The 13454-nt window shown below is 43.0% G+C and overlaps 1 protein-coding gene across 3 annotated transcripts; it reads left to right on the top strand.

Moving 5' to 3' along the window:
* Positions 1-8182: 8182 nt before the first annotated feature.
* Positions 8183-13140, top strand: LOC113269768 (procathepsin L). Of its 3 annotated transcripts, none has more exons than XM_026518671.4 (8): positions 8183-8283; positions 9426-9565; positions 9867-9989; positions 10090-10236; positions 10396-10620; positions 11090-11255; positions 11875-11992; positions 12758-13140. In XM_026518671.4, the coding sequence occupies exons 2-8, from the start codon at positions 9437-9439 to the stop codon at positions 12855-12857; spliced, it is 1008 nt and encodes a 335-aa protein (XP_026374456.3). In that variant the 5' UTR covers positions 8183-8283; positions 9426-9436; the 3' UTR covers positions 12858-13140. The 3 variants fall into 3 exon arrangements, with proteins under 3 accessions (XP_026374456.3, XP_026374457.3, XP_026374458.3); XM_026518672.4 differs by having other exon boundaries at positions 8212-8464; XM_026518673.4 differs by having other exon boundaries at positions 8271-8438.
* Positions 13141-13454: the final 314 nt, after the last annotated feature.

The raw sequence follows: 13454 nt of genomic DNA, 5'->3' as shown, positions 1-13454 counted from the left end.
GATAGAGACAGCCAGCGAGAGAGGGAACACAAGCAGGGGGAGTGGGAGAGGAAGAAGCAGGCTCCCAGCGGAGAAGCCTGATGCGGAGCTCAATCCCAGACCGCTGGGATCACGCCCTGAGCCGAAGGCAGACGCTTAACCGCTGTGCCACCCAGGCACCCCTATCCACATTTTATAATGGGTGAAATCAGGGCTTGGAGAAAGTAAATTATTTGTGCAAAGTTTATGCCTGCCAAAGATGAGATTGGAGTTATCTATCTTCCAAAGATGGTGCAATCAGGTGGTAAATTGGGTCCGGAAGTACTGGAAATTGTTGTTTATTGGTCTGTCATTTTTCCATTGACTGTTTTAATGCAGATATGGTTGTAACATCAAAAGATTTTAAAATAGAAGCTTTGTGATGTTCTGTAATTTTGGTTGTAGAAGTTTAGTATTTACAGCAGGCATCCTTATTTATCAGCTCTCTCCTCTACCTCCCTACCAAAATAATAAACAAAAAAAAAAAAAGCATTAATGGTTTTTCATTGCTTCTCCAACCCAAAAAGATAAAACAGAAATGAAATTCAGATAGTTCCCAATTTTTTTCCCTTTCATAAATTGGGCAAAACAACCAAATCATTTGTTTTTATTTATTTATTCTTAAAGATTGTATTTTTTTATTTGTCAGAGAGAGAGTGAGAGAGAGAGCGAGCACAAACAGGGGGAGCAGCAGGCAGAGGGAGAAGCAGGACTTGATCCCAGGACCCTGAGATCATTACCCAAGCTGAAGGCAGACACCCAACCTAGCCACCCAGGTGTCCTGAAATGATCTGTTTTTAGATGGTGAACCCCCACTGTGATTACAGAAAGTTTTCTTTAGAGTGCTCAACAGTGGGAAATACAACAATATTACATCAAATGACTTAATTATGCTAGTATTCTTGGAACTCACTGGATTAAACACTTGATTAATATGAGTCCTATCTCGATGCTCATTTTTACCATTTCTCCTATGCACCTCCAACTATTTCTTTTTCTCCTCAATGAACCGCTAGGGTTCACCAAGGAGTGGAACAGCAGAAAAGGGTCTCCACTCCCTGGGATCAGGCAAGCAATAGTAGCCACTTGGCTTACCATCCCAAGAGGCCACCCACAGGGACCCCTTACACTGCCCTGGTGGACTCCAGCAGAGTTCTAGAATCCACCAGCACCCTAAGGTTTTGGGTGTACAGGCCTTAAGAGACCCTTGATGGCTAGTTTCTGTCTTGGGGATTCTCTAAGGAAAGAGGATTCGCTAAGCTCCCTGTGGCATTTCCAAGCATCTCAAGGACAGTGAGGAGGATCTAGGATTTCTGTATCCTGGGAGTGAGAGAAGTTTCCCAAGTACACCTGAAACCCACTGAGCTCTGGGCCAAGTGTCAGGGTCCCCAAGAAGTTTAGCCAAATGGTCAATAATTCCTTTCTTGGCCCAATAATTGCCATTTTGCAGTGATATTTACATTTGCAGTGATATCTATCACATTCTGGGGACCTCAATACTATAAAACAAAGTCTTTGTCCCTCAAGACGCTTTTGCTGGGGAGACAAGACATGTAACTTAGTTTTGCCTGTCCTCCTGATACAAGTAAAACACTTTCTCATGTCATTCAGACGATTGCTTACTTCCATTTCCCTCTTTGAACTTGGAGGAAAAACTCTTCTTTACTACTTCCCAAAATTTTCTGTCAAATTCCACTGACTTTCCACGGAGTCATGCAAACCATCACTGACACCATAACTGAGCATTGCAGGTCAATTACTTCTACACTGAGCCCATGGAAATTTACAAACTGGGAAAGTTTTGGCCAGGGGGTAGGGCACTGTGCAGAGGAGTGGGTAGATTTAGAAGACACACATGCCATATCCACAGTGTAGATGCTAATTAGCTTTGGAATCACCATCCTGTGTGATCTTGCTCCCTGGATGAGAAACCTGGGATGATGGGCAAGGAAACACTCAGGCAGGACAACCAGGCTCCAAGACTTACTAATTCAGTGCACAGTGGGACTACACTCTGGGGGGGAGCTGGGCATTCTGCAATGTGCAGAATTTATTTATTCTCCTAGAGTAAAAGAACATCCTAATTTATTCTCCTAGAGTAAAAGAACATCATCAGTGCGCAGTGGGACTACACTCTGGGGGGCAGCTGGGCATTCTGCAATGTGCAGAATTTATTTATTCTCCTAGAGTAAAAGAACATCCTAATTTATTCTCCTAGAGTAAAAGAACATCATCTGGGCACAGGATTCTGTTAATAATAAATACATTTAAAAGAAGTAGTTGTTGCTTCCTTGGATCAGAGCTGTCTATTCTATACTGAACTCTTACATGCTATTTCATTTGACTGTGTTACCAGCGATCTTGAAGAAAAGTCAGATTCCTTATTTTTTTTAAAGATTTTATTTATTTATTTGAGAGAGCATGAGCAGGGTGAAGGGCAGAGGGAGAAGAAGACTCCCCACTGAGCAGGGAGCATGATGTGGGACTCAGTTCCCGGACTTGAGGATCATGACCTGAGCTGAAGACAAAGGCTTAACCAACTGAGCCACCCAGGCACCCCAGATTCCTTATTCACAGGGTGAGTTAGTTCTCAAAAATAAAAGCTGGCTTATTCAGTGGATGCTATGGATTTAACTTTCGATATACTTAAGACCACAGTTACAGGTCTGCTTTGAGGACAATGAAACCAAGATAAGAAGTCAGCAACCGTTGGGTGAGGGGTGGTAGATAGGCGAGGGCAGAGGGGGAACACATGACAGAAGAGAAAACAAATGTAAACCACCAGAGTGGAGTCAGTGACTCAGCAACATTACCAAAGTTTCTATTGAAAAAATTTCCCTGGTTTTGGTTTTAAGGGGATTATATAGGGAATTGGGGATGCTTGAGTGCACAGTTTTATTTCCTTTTTATGGTCTCAAATTTTTAAAAAAGAATGCTTTACGTGTGTGTTTCCAGAATTGGTGAATGAATGAACCTCACTTTTTAAATACCTGAGCTTCTCAAAACCATTGAGTCACTGAAGCATTGCCATCAGAGGTAGACTTAAAATCTGACAATGAATTGATCATAGTTAAGGTAACAGAGCTTTTGTTTTCAAGAAATGATCAAGCAAGGAAACACCCAGGAGGCACAGGGCAAAACATCTTCCTGGAAGGTAGTGGGGCAGGAAGATGTGGAAGCCCAGCCCAGGGAGGGCAGCAATGCCTTCTGCATGGCTCACCGGTCTTCCCTTCCTTTCAGCCTAATGCCAGGTAAGGCTCCAGGCAAGTGGAGAGCCTGGTCCTGGGGAACTTTGACGCTTTATCTCACTATGGCCCCCATCATTTTCCACTTCCCCTGCTGCCCCCTGGCACCCAGAGTCCAGTTTGCCAAGTAAGCGATAGGGGCTGGGGCTGAGGGAAGAGGGCAAAGTCCCCCAAAGTCCAGCTTCCTTTTCTAAATCCTGCTGTCCTAAAGTACATTTAGGTTATTTCTTCACTCTAAAGAGGAACCTGAATCACCCTTGATTTTGTATACCCCACGCCGTGACCATCTTCATCTATAAAATGGGGTGAACAATAGCACCCATCTCCTAGGGCAGTGGTTCCCAAAGTGGGTCCCTGACCAGTAGAATCAGCATTACTTGGGAATTTGTTAGAGAAGCAAATTCTCAAACCCCTGCCAGACCCACTGCATCAGAAACTCAGGGGATAGAGGTCAGCAATCAGGTTTCACAAGTCCCCAGGTAATTCAGATGCTCACTCGAGTTTGAGAATCACTGTCACAGGGTTGTTGTGATGAATCAATGATAGAGCAGCTAGAGCATGCGCAGAACAGTGCCTGGTGCCTAAGCGTTATTTAGCTGTTGGTATCCTCATCATGGTCACTATCATCATTATCATCATCACGATTATCATCGTTGCAGGATCTTTTCTAATAATACTTTAGTTTCCAGAAGTAGATACCTTTCCTGCGGAACAACCCCTGGCACATGTATGTGCAAACTGACTCTTAATAGCACAAGTGATATTTCCATCGGGAGGGGACCTTACCAAAATGATTCAAGGTGTCAGGGGAAGAAATGCAAGAACCTACCTTTGTAGGGGAAGACTTTATTAATGGGGGCAATTGCCATAGGGAGATGCTCAAAGCACAAACCAGAAATGTCTTCAGAAAAGGATGGGTGAGCAATGCTTTTATATGCAGAGACCCTGGGATAGGTGGCTGAGGAAAGAGTAAGGGGGCTTGGGGAAGGAAGAGGTAATAAAAACTGCTGTGTAGGAGTCTTGAAACTTAAAAAACTGTGTCAAACATTGCACTAACAGGAGAGTCAAGGCAGGAAATATCTGTATAGGGACATGAGCAAATTTACAGAGTGGGAAGGTCACGTAGAGTTTATGGGCTAGCTGTCCTAGTCAAGCTAGCCTAAAGATGTTGACCACAGTTTTGATCACCCTTGTCAAGAAACTAGTTTTTATTTATGCCATGTTGCGGTTGACTAAATAATGGCCCCCAAAGATACCAGAGATTAATTCTTGGAACCTGTAAATGTTACCTTACCTTGGCAAAGATTTTGCAAATGTGATTAAGTATTTTGAGAGGGAGAGATATCCTGGATTATGTGGATGGGCTCTAAATGCAAACACAAGGGTTCTTATAAGAGGGAGGTAGAGGGAAATTTGATGCAGACAAAAGAGGAGAAGGCAATGTGACCACAGAGGCAGAGACTGGGGTGATGTGCCGCAAACCAAGAAGTGGCTAAAGCTACCAGAAGCTGGAAGAGAAGAACAGGTTCTCCCGTAGAGCCTGCAGAGGGAGCACGGTCCTGTGACAACTGGCTTTCGACCCCCATGATGCGATTCTGTACTCTGCCCTCCTTAACCGTGAGAGAACGTTGTTTTAAGCCACCAAGTTTGTGGAAATGTGTTACAGCAGCCATAAGAAACTGATACATCTTGTTTCATGAAAAGACTGGTTTTTCAGATTTGAGGAAGAGATCCTCTGGCAATCAAAGGAAAGTTTGTGAATTATAGTCTTGGCGGTGGAGAAAATCCCCCAAGGTTTTGTTATCTACTACATCAAGACGCTTTGCCGTAATCTCATTAAATGAGATTGATCATGGCTGTGCTCGCATGCTGTGAAATCGAAATTACCGTAGTAAATCTCAGATTTTAAAATGGAAAGGCTGAGCTTCAGTAAAGCCGTTAGTGAAGTTACGTGTAGAATGTGTAAATGCACAATTTATACCAGGAGAGGACAATGAGCACGAAGTAAGAATTTAATTAATTCTCGATTGATTTACTTAAGGAATTGGTTGACTGTTTAACCATATAGAAAAGACAAGGTTACAGTAGCTCAAAAAAAATTATTTCATAAGTGGCTTCATAGGAACATCTAATCATAATTTTCATAAAATTATAAAATATAATAAACCATTTTACAAATGGACGGTTGTCTGGACAACGTTTTTAATGTCTTGGCTCATTGAATTTAAACAAATTGGAGCGGTTGTTATTTTGGGGAGAGGTGTTAAGCGGCCCCAGGGTCCTGAATAACATTTCATTGGATTTGTTCATTGCCCCATTGTTTAAAATTTCCAGAGATGAGGTAAAGAATTATATCCTGTTTTACTGGTGAGCCAAAGAAATCTAGACATGCACGTGAGAATATACTTTCACAGAAACTGCATTTTAAACAGGAACTGGGAAATTCTGACAACTGAATTTTATTGAAGGCAGAGCTAAGTCTTGGTTGCTTGATTAAAATGTGACTATTTTAAATTAGCACCCATCTTAGTTATTTTGCAAAGGAATAGCAGTAGAATAAGCAGAAAAGGAACACAATGGTTAGTAATACACATTTCTGTAATGCAGTACTTAACAGACTATGTAAAAAAGTACATGTCATGAGTTGGAGCAAAAATATCTTCAGATGGCTTTCTCCTATATTTCTCCTGAATTTAGATATTTCTTGATTTAATTTTAGGTTCTGAGCATATTTGCTCTAGAGACCATTTTGTCCTCCATTGATTTTGTATCACATTCCGACAAGCGAAGCTGATACCACTCTTTGGAGCGGCACCTGCTCGGCAGCCTCCTGCCAGACTATTGCCTAAGGTGCAGGCATTCCCGCGGTAGCAGGTTTTTCCACCCTGCGCAATCTTATGGAGCTGTGACCCCAGGGCAACTGTAAAACCCACCTGCTGGAATAATTTAGATTTCTTGGGATTGACTGAGTAAACAAGCAAACAAAGGCCAGACTTTACATGACAAAGAACTCTGACCCACAAAAGAAACCTCTTGGGCTACAGTCTCAGAACAGTCAGGACTTGCTGAATGGTTCTCAATTTATCCTTGCCAACTTCCAACCCAGGACAAACCAGAGAAATCCAAATATTCTCCCCAAACCAATCACATAAATGAGGTTCCATTTCTAGTTATTCGTCCTCCAGCTTCCCGGTGACGACAGCCTTTTACAGAAGCCTCCCTTTTTTTTCCTAATTAAAGCTTTCCCTCACTCTGGCTGTTTTTGAATTGTCCTCTTTTTGTATCATGCGGGTGGCCTTCATTTATTTCCACATGTGGAGGATGCTTGTGCTAACCACCATGATTACTTTTTTTTTTAAAGGATAAAACAAAAAACCAAAGTTCAGTCATATGCAATATACTTCCGTAACCACCTGAGAACTTTGGGCCCCTAGCTGTGTGTGAGATGAAAAGGACTCCACTTTCAAAGGACATAAAATGAAATTTGTAATAAGTTGACTTTTAAAAATATTTGTCTGATTTTGCTTCTACAAAGATTATCAATTTAATTTTAACTAAGTACAAACTGACATGCACTATGACTCCATTTCTGTAAAAAGAAAAAATATATATATAAAGATATGCCTAGAAAAGAGGAAGGAGAGGACAGGGGTGTTCATGTTCTAAAATATAGTTTCTACCATGAGTGTTTCTTACGCAATTAAAAAAAGAAAATTTTAGAAACATTGCTGAATTAATTTCCTTAAATCTCTACCTACAGTTGACCCTTGAACAACAGGTTTGAAATGTGGAATTTAGTTACATCGATAAATACACTAGAATACTGTAAATGTATTTTCTCTTCGTTATGATTTTCTTAGTAACGTTTTTTCTAGCTTACTATAAGAATACAATATATAATACATACAACATACAATATATGTGTTAGTCCACTGTTTATGTCATTGGTAAGGCTCCTGGCCAACAGTAGGCTATTAGTAGTTAAGGTTTGGGCCATTCAAAAGTTATAATGCAGATTTTCAACTGTAAGGGGAGTTGTTGCCCCTAACAACCACGGTGTTCAAGGGTCAACTGTATATATTTGTTCTCCAACTAAAACACTTCTTTACACTGCATAACCTAAACACGGATATTAAGTGTTACTAAAGCACATTCCTTATAGCTCAAGAGAAGCACTGGATACTGAGAAAGACCTAACCATCAATCCCTGGAGTGTAGGAAAATGTAAGTTTCCACCCTTCTTAACCGCTTTTCTCCTTTTTATTAAACCAATTTTTTTCTGTAAATAATTTGTTTCGATTGGTTTTGAGAAAGATTTGAGAGGGAAGAGGGGGGAGAAACAGGAGAGAAGTATGACAAAACGCCACGCCTTCCCTGTACGCCCATCCCATCTGTCCGCCCATTCCAAGGATTTAGGTCTTGCCCATCGCGTCCCGTACTTGGGGGATTTCCAGTCCACTCCAAATTCTTCCCAAACCCAGAGGCATCCCATCCTGCATCCTCCACCCGCCCCACCTTTGCTCGGAATAAACAGGAACCACTAGATTATACTGTTCTCAAACCTACGGGAAATTGTAACCCAAAACTCCAGAACTAAAGGACAAGCAGAGCGATACTGAAAAGCCATTCGGGGCTCCCTGTAAGCTTCCTTTCATGAACTACCCGCCGATCTCCTGAATTCGGGGTCATGATTCTACCTGGGTCCCCAGGTCTCCGTACCCTCCGCCTCGCCCCCCTCAGCGCTATCCCCGCGCCCACTGAAGCTGGCCCTAGCTGCCCTGGAACAAGTTGAGACCCCGCCGCGTCACGCGCTGGGAGTCCCACGCCTGGAGGCCCCGCCCACAGGCCGGCGCAGCCAATCGCCGCGCGGGCAGGCGGTAAGGGCGGGGCCGAGCGGGCCGAATTCCAGAGACCTTAAAGGCTGAGTCAGGAGCAACCGGGCCAGAATCCCAGGCCTCGGCGATCCGGGAAGGGCTGCGTGCGTCTGTGGACTGCGCCTGCGCAGCTGTGGACGCCGCAGGTCAGCGTCGCAGACTGGGGACCGAGCGCGTCGGGACAGGGACTGGAGGAGGGGATCCACCCCGGGGCTCGGCCGAGGGGCGGGTGCGATCCGCGGGAATTAGAGCATCCGCTCGCCTGGAGTTGATGAGGCTGAGTCGACGTTACTTGGATCCTGTAATCCTTGAGGAGGGGAAGTCGGGGTAGGACGGTTTGGGGAACGCAGGGCGGCGCAGAGACCACCGGGAGGTCCTAGGCTGTGCAGGAACCGGTCCGCCTCTGGGCCGTGGCGGGCACAGGTCCGGTAGCTGGACGCTGCGGGGCCCGGCCTTGCTAACGAGGTACACGCAGCCTGACCTAAGCGCTGGCTGCGGGGCCCGGCGCTCCTTGCGCGGCTGTCCATCAACAGCCTCTGGAAATTGAGGGCGGCGAGCAGGGTGGAGAGCCCCCCAGCCCGGCCCCACCTGCCGCGCCGCCCTTGGCCGCGCCTGAGACCGTGCTCTGAGGCCCGGCATAGCCTGGCCCTGCCCGGGTCGGCAACTGGGGGCTCGAGACTCCCTTGTGCCTCGTGACCACGTCCTCGGTTTGGGGGAGTGAATGGGAGTGTTGGCGGCAGAGGCCCCATGTGAGGACAGCGGAGCATTGAGTGCACTCTTGCCCAACTTCTGGAAAGGCCTTTTCACGAAGTTTTCCATTAAAGAACCGGAGGTTCGAAGGCCTGTATCAACGCCATGCTGTACATTAGTCTAGAAGAAAAGTGTGAGGTGGCTACTAAGTCCTGGGGGGGCCTTCCCCCTATTTGGGATCAGGTGCCCTGGTAAATAAGATTTCCTGGGTTACCTCGGTATTTTCAGTAAATAACTTGGACTAACAGTTTCTTAGTTGAGTCAAGATTCTGAGACCCCTATAAAAACCTAAATTGTCATTGCACTGTTAGAATGAAGTCAGTTTCAATTCCTACAGCACTTGTCAGCCTGTTTTTCAGTTGATGGCTGAATCATACCTCCACTGTTTAAGTCCTTGGCCTGTTTTTCTCCACCCACATCCTTAGCCTTCGGGAAGATGATTTAAGTGTTTTTACTCCACAACATCTCAGGATAAAATAGGATGGCTTTTTTTTAAAGGATCAGTCTCATTGACTCTTCATTTCATTTTCCTTACTAGGTTTTTGAAACATGAATCCTTCACTCTTCCTGTCTGTCCTTTGCTTGGGAGTAGTAGCCTCAGCAGCTCCAAAACTCGATCAGAGCTTAACTGAACAGTGGTACCAGTGGAAGGCAACGCACAGGAGATTATATGGCATGGTTGGTAACACATGAAATTGTCCAGAGGGACCCCAAGAGAAAGGCCCTTGCTGTTGGGACTTTATAGGTAGAGAGTAGCATCTAGAGGCCAGCTTTTACCAAGGCGGGAACTTCATGGCACCCATTACTGAGTACAGTATGGGCATAAGTTCTGGTGTTTGGTTGTTAAAGAACAGGTCCAACAGAAATACAAAGCCATTCGTGGCAGTGGTTTTTCTCCCTATCCGTCTGCAAATCCACTTGGTGAGAGGATGGGCTCGGTTTTAAGTAGAAATAAAGATAAGTTATATATTTGCTTTAGAATGAAGAAGGATGGAGGAGAGCAGTGTGGGAGAAGAATATGAAGATGATTGAACTGCATAATCGGGAATACAGCCAAGGGAAACATGGCTTCACAATGGCAATGAATGCCTTTGGTGACATGGTGAGTGTGGCACGGATTGCTGAACTTTTTGTGCTTCCTCTTTGTTCTTTAGCAGAATAACCTCTTGTTTTTTCAACATTTTACTTACTTCTCCTTAAAGACCAATGAAGAATTCAGGCAGGTGATGAATGGCTTTCGAAACCAGAAGCCCAGGAAAGGGAAGGTGTTCCAAGAGCCTCTCTTTGCTGAGATCCCCAAATCTGTGGATTGGACTCTGAAAGGCTATGTAACTCCTGTGAAGAATCAGGTATAATATTTAGCAGATCTCCTACGAGTAAAGCCAAAAGGGATTAGTGTCCTTGCTTTGGTAGACTGTGGAGTGACATCAGTTTGCTTTTTTGTTTTAAGAATAGTCAGGTGTATGGGCTATTGTTGTCTTGTAAACTGATAACTTTTTTATTCTCAGGGTCAGTGTGGTTCTTGTTGGGCTTTTAGTGCAACTGGTGCCCTCGAAGGACAGATGTTCCGGAAAACTGGCAAACTTGTGTCACTGAGTGAGCAGAACCTGGTGGACTGTTCTCGGGCTGAAGGCAATGAGGGCTGCAATGGTGGCCTGATGGATAACGCCTTCCAGTATGTGAAGGACAACGGAGGCCTGGACTCAGAGGAATCTTACCCGTATCTTGGAACGGTAAATGGAGCTCCTTATCTTGTTATTCCAGCCCTGATTTTGAAAGTTGAATTGAACATTTTCAAAGATAACAGGCACTTTATTTAGCATTCACATTTTAGGTGCAAACTGACAGAACTGCCACTAGAAATTATCAGCCTTTGCACAGGTTCTCTGAATAGATGGTTTGTGTATGGCTGTTCTTACTTCTATGTAACGTGGAGACTTTTTATACCATTCCGTGCATAATGCAGATTTCTCCATAGTGAAAAATTTCTTACGGAGAAGTAGACTTGGGTTTCACTGAAGAAACAAACATCTGCTGATTTTTCAATTTCAAATCAACCAGTAGCATTTTGCTTTTAACTTACAACAAAGTCCACTTGGAAATCATTAAGCTGCAAACTGCTGAGTCTTGAGGTCCTAGAACTCGTGTTCCCCAGGAGCTGGATGGTGGTGATCAAGTTTCTTTCCCATTTACCTTTAAAAGGATACAGATAGCTGTAAGTACAAGCCTGAGTGTTCTGCTGCCAATGACACCGGCTTCGTGGACGTCCCTCAGCGGGAGAAGGCCCTTATGAAGGCAGTGGCAACTGTAGGGCCCATCTCTGTTGCTATTGATGCAGGCCATCAGTCGTTCCAGTTCTATAAATCAGGTAGGTCTTTACATTTTTACTGTAGAAATTCAGGCAGGCAAAATTGGAAAACCACCGTGGTTGACTTTGGAGTCCTGCTTTCCAAGACTAGAATTTGAGTGTGCATTGAATACAGTGATGTTTCCATTTGATATACTTTAGGCATTTCTCATGACAAATTCTTCCTAAATGTTTTTAAATGGCTGTGTAGTTCTGTAAATACAAATAATTGTCCAGTTGTTGGACCTTTTTTCCAAAAACTGTTCACTATAGAATTAAAAGAGCTCTGTGGCTCAGGTGGTACATTGTTTTGTGCTGTTTCCTTTTAGGAATAGAAAGGATTATGCTAAAGAAGAGTGGCTAAATGACCTTAGCCTTGGTAACTAGATCTTACTATTGGAAATCTTTGTACTTTTTTCAAGTAGAAAATATCTTGGATTGATTTCTAGTAAATTGAGTTTGACTTTTCCTTCTTATGGGCCATAACAATTTTTTGCTAAGTATTTAAGCTTTATTTGGCATTTTTTTAGGACATTTAATTGAATTTTGAGATGTCTCTCTTAACTGTGGTAGATGGGATGAGTTACTGTCATATGTCACTTGGAGCCTCTTACCCTGACACTGAATTGTACTCTCCTAGGCATTTATTATGATCCCGACTGCAGCAGCAAAGACCTGGATCATGGTGTTCTGGTGGTTGGCTATGGCTTTGAAGGAACAGATTCAAATAACAATAAATTTTGGATCGTCAAGAACAGGTATAAAACTCCAAATGTTATACATATTAAATTGAAAAGGGCATGTTTGTTTGGAATCAGTATTTGATTTCAAGTCCAAAAACGCTCAACTTTGAAACCCCAGAGGTCTTTCTCCCACATAAGAGTGAACACTCTGACATTTTTATAAAGATAAAACGTACTGATGTTTGATTACAAGATTACAAGATTCTGTAGGTTGTTGTAATTATTATGCATTTGTAACATTGCATTTCTAAATTCTGAATTTTTTTTTACTCAGAAATACATCTGGCCCTAAGAGTTACAGATAAGGATTTTGCACCTGTAAGGTTAAGGCTGGTTTCCTTTTTCTGTGTCCAGGTTTTTAACAAGTTATACTGAGCACAAAGAACTGCTGGCTTTTTAAGTTGGAAAGGTTTTTCCAAGAGTCCAGTGGACTCTGTGCATCCTTCCTGTTACCATTGGTGGCCCTGTCGTTTTATGCTGCTTCCCAACTTTCTGAGGCTTTGAGGGTTGTCAGGATCAATTGTCACTGCTAAAGTTCTTTAATTGAGATGAGGTATAAGATAGCCTGTAGAAACAGACTGCTACATTGGAATCCTAGCTCTGCCTCAGTTTCCTGCCTTAAAATCTTAAGGATTAATGGGAATTAATATACTTACATGTAACAGCACTTAGACTAGTGCCTGGTAAGTGGAAAGCCCTATTCTAATTATTAGTTATTATTAATGAACTTAATGTGTACTTGATTCTTTGTATAAAACAGAAAATATGCTCTTCTTTCAGTTGGGGTCCAGAATGGGGCTATAATGGCTACGTAAAAATGGCCAAAGACCAGAACAACCACTGCGGAATTGCCACGGCAGCCAGCTATCCCACTGTGTGACCAGGAGTTCAGAGGACTTGAGGACAGCATATCTGCCGGAATTTTATCTTAAAACTGACCAACCCTTATTGTTGAAGATAAGACACTTGAATCATTGAGGATCCAAGTTGTGATTTGAATTCTGTGACATTTTTATAAGGGTAAAATATTACCACTACTTTAATTACTGTTATAAATAGCTTCATAATGTTGAAGACTCATTACTTAATTCTAAGACTTTGGAATTTTCATTTTTCAAGGATATATAAAACTTTACCTTTTAAAATAAAAAAGTTTAATTCAATACGTAGAGGTGAAACTTCTCTGTTTTCAGTGCATTTACTTTTTGTGTAGTCAGGAAGTATAACTGGGTTATAAAGACATAACTGAATATGCCAGTGGTGCATTAGGAGGACACTGGGTGGCCCTCGGGATCTTCTAGTTATAAATATGCAGATTTTATGTCAGCTGCCCATTGGCTGTGTTGACCCAACCCTTGAATCTGGCAAAATAGGGCATCCTGGAAGGACAAAGGTAAATTGTTTCAGTAAAGTTTTAATAGTTAACACTCTTTAGAAAAGTGAATAGACATAGATGAATAGACCTACAGATTCTTGG

The sequence above is a fragment of the Ursus arctos genome, unplaced genomic scaffold (assembly GCF_023065955.2).
Source record: "Ursus arctos isolate Adak ecotype North America unplaced genomic scaffold, UrsArc2.0 scaffold_33, whole genome shotgun sequence".
Classification (NCBI taxonomy): domain Eukaryota; kingdom Metazoa; phylum Chordata; class Mammalia; order Carnivora; family Ursidae; genus Ursus; species Ursus arctos.
Note: the sequence above shows the minus strand (reverse complement) of the source record. Positions and strands in the feature narration are given on the sequence as shown.

Excerpts from the sequence above, each read along its gene's own strand:
- LOC113269768 (XM_026518671.4), top strand. The coding sequence starts at position 9,437 with ATGAATCCTTCACTCTTCCTGTCTGTCCTTTGCTTGGGAGTAGTAGCC. Across the intron at positions 11,256-11,874 it reads GTTCCAGTTCTATAAATCAG|GCATTTATTATGATCCCGAC; the intron begins GTAGGTCTTTAC and ends GTACTCTCCTAG. Across the intron at positions 11,993-12,757 it reads TTTTGGATCGTCAAGAACAG|TTGGGGTCCAGAATGGGGCT; the intron begins GTATAAAACTCC and ends CTCTTCTTTCAG.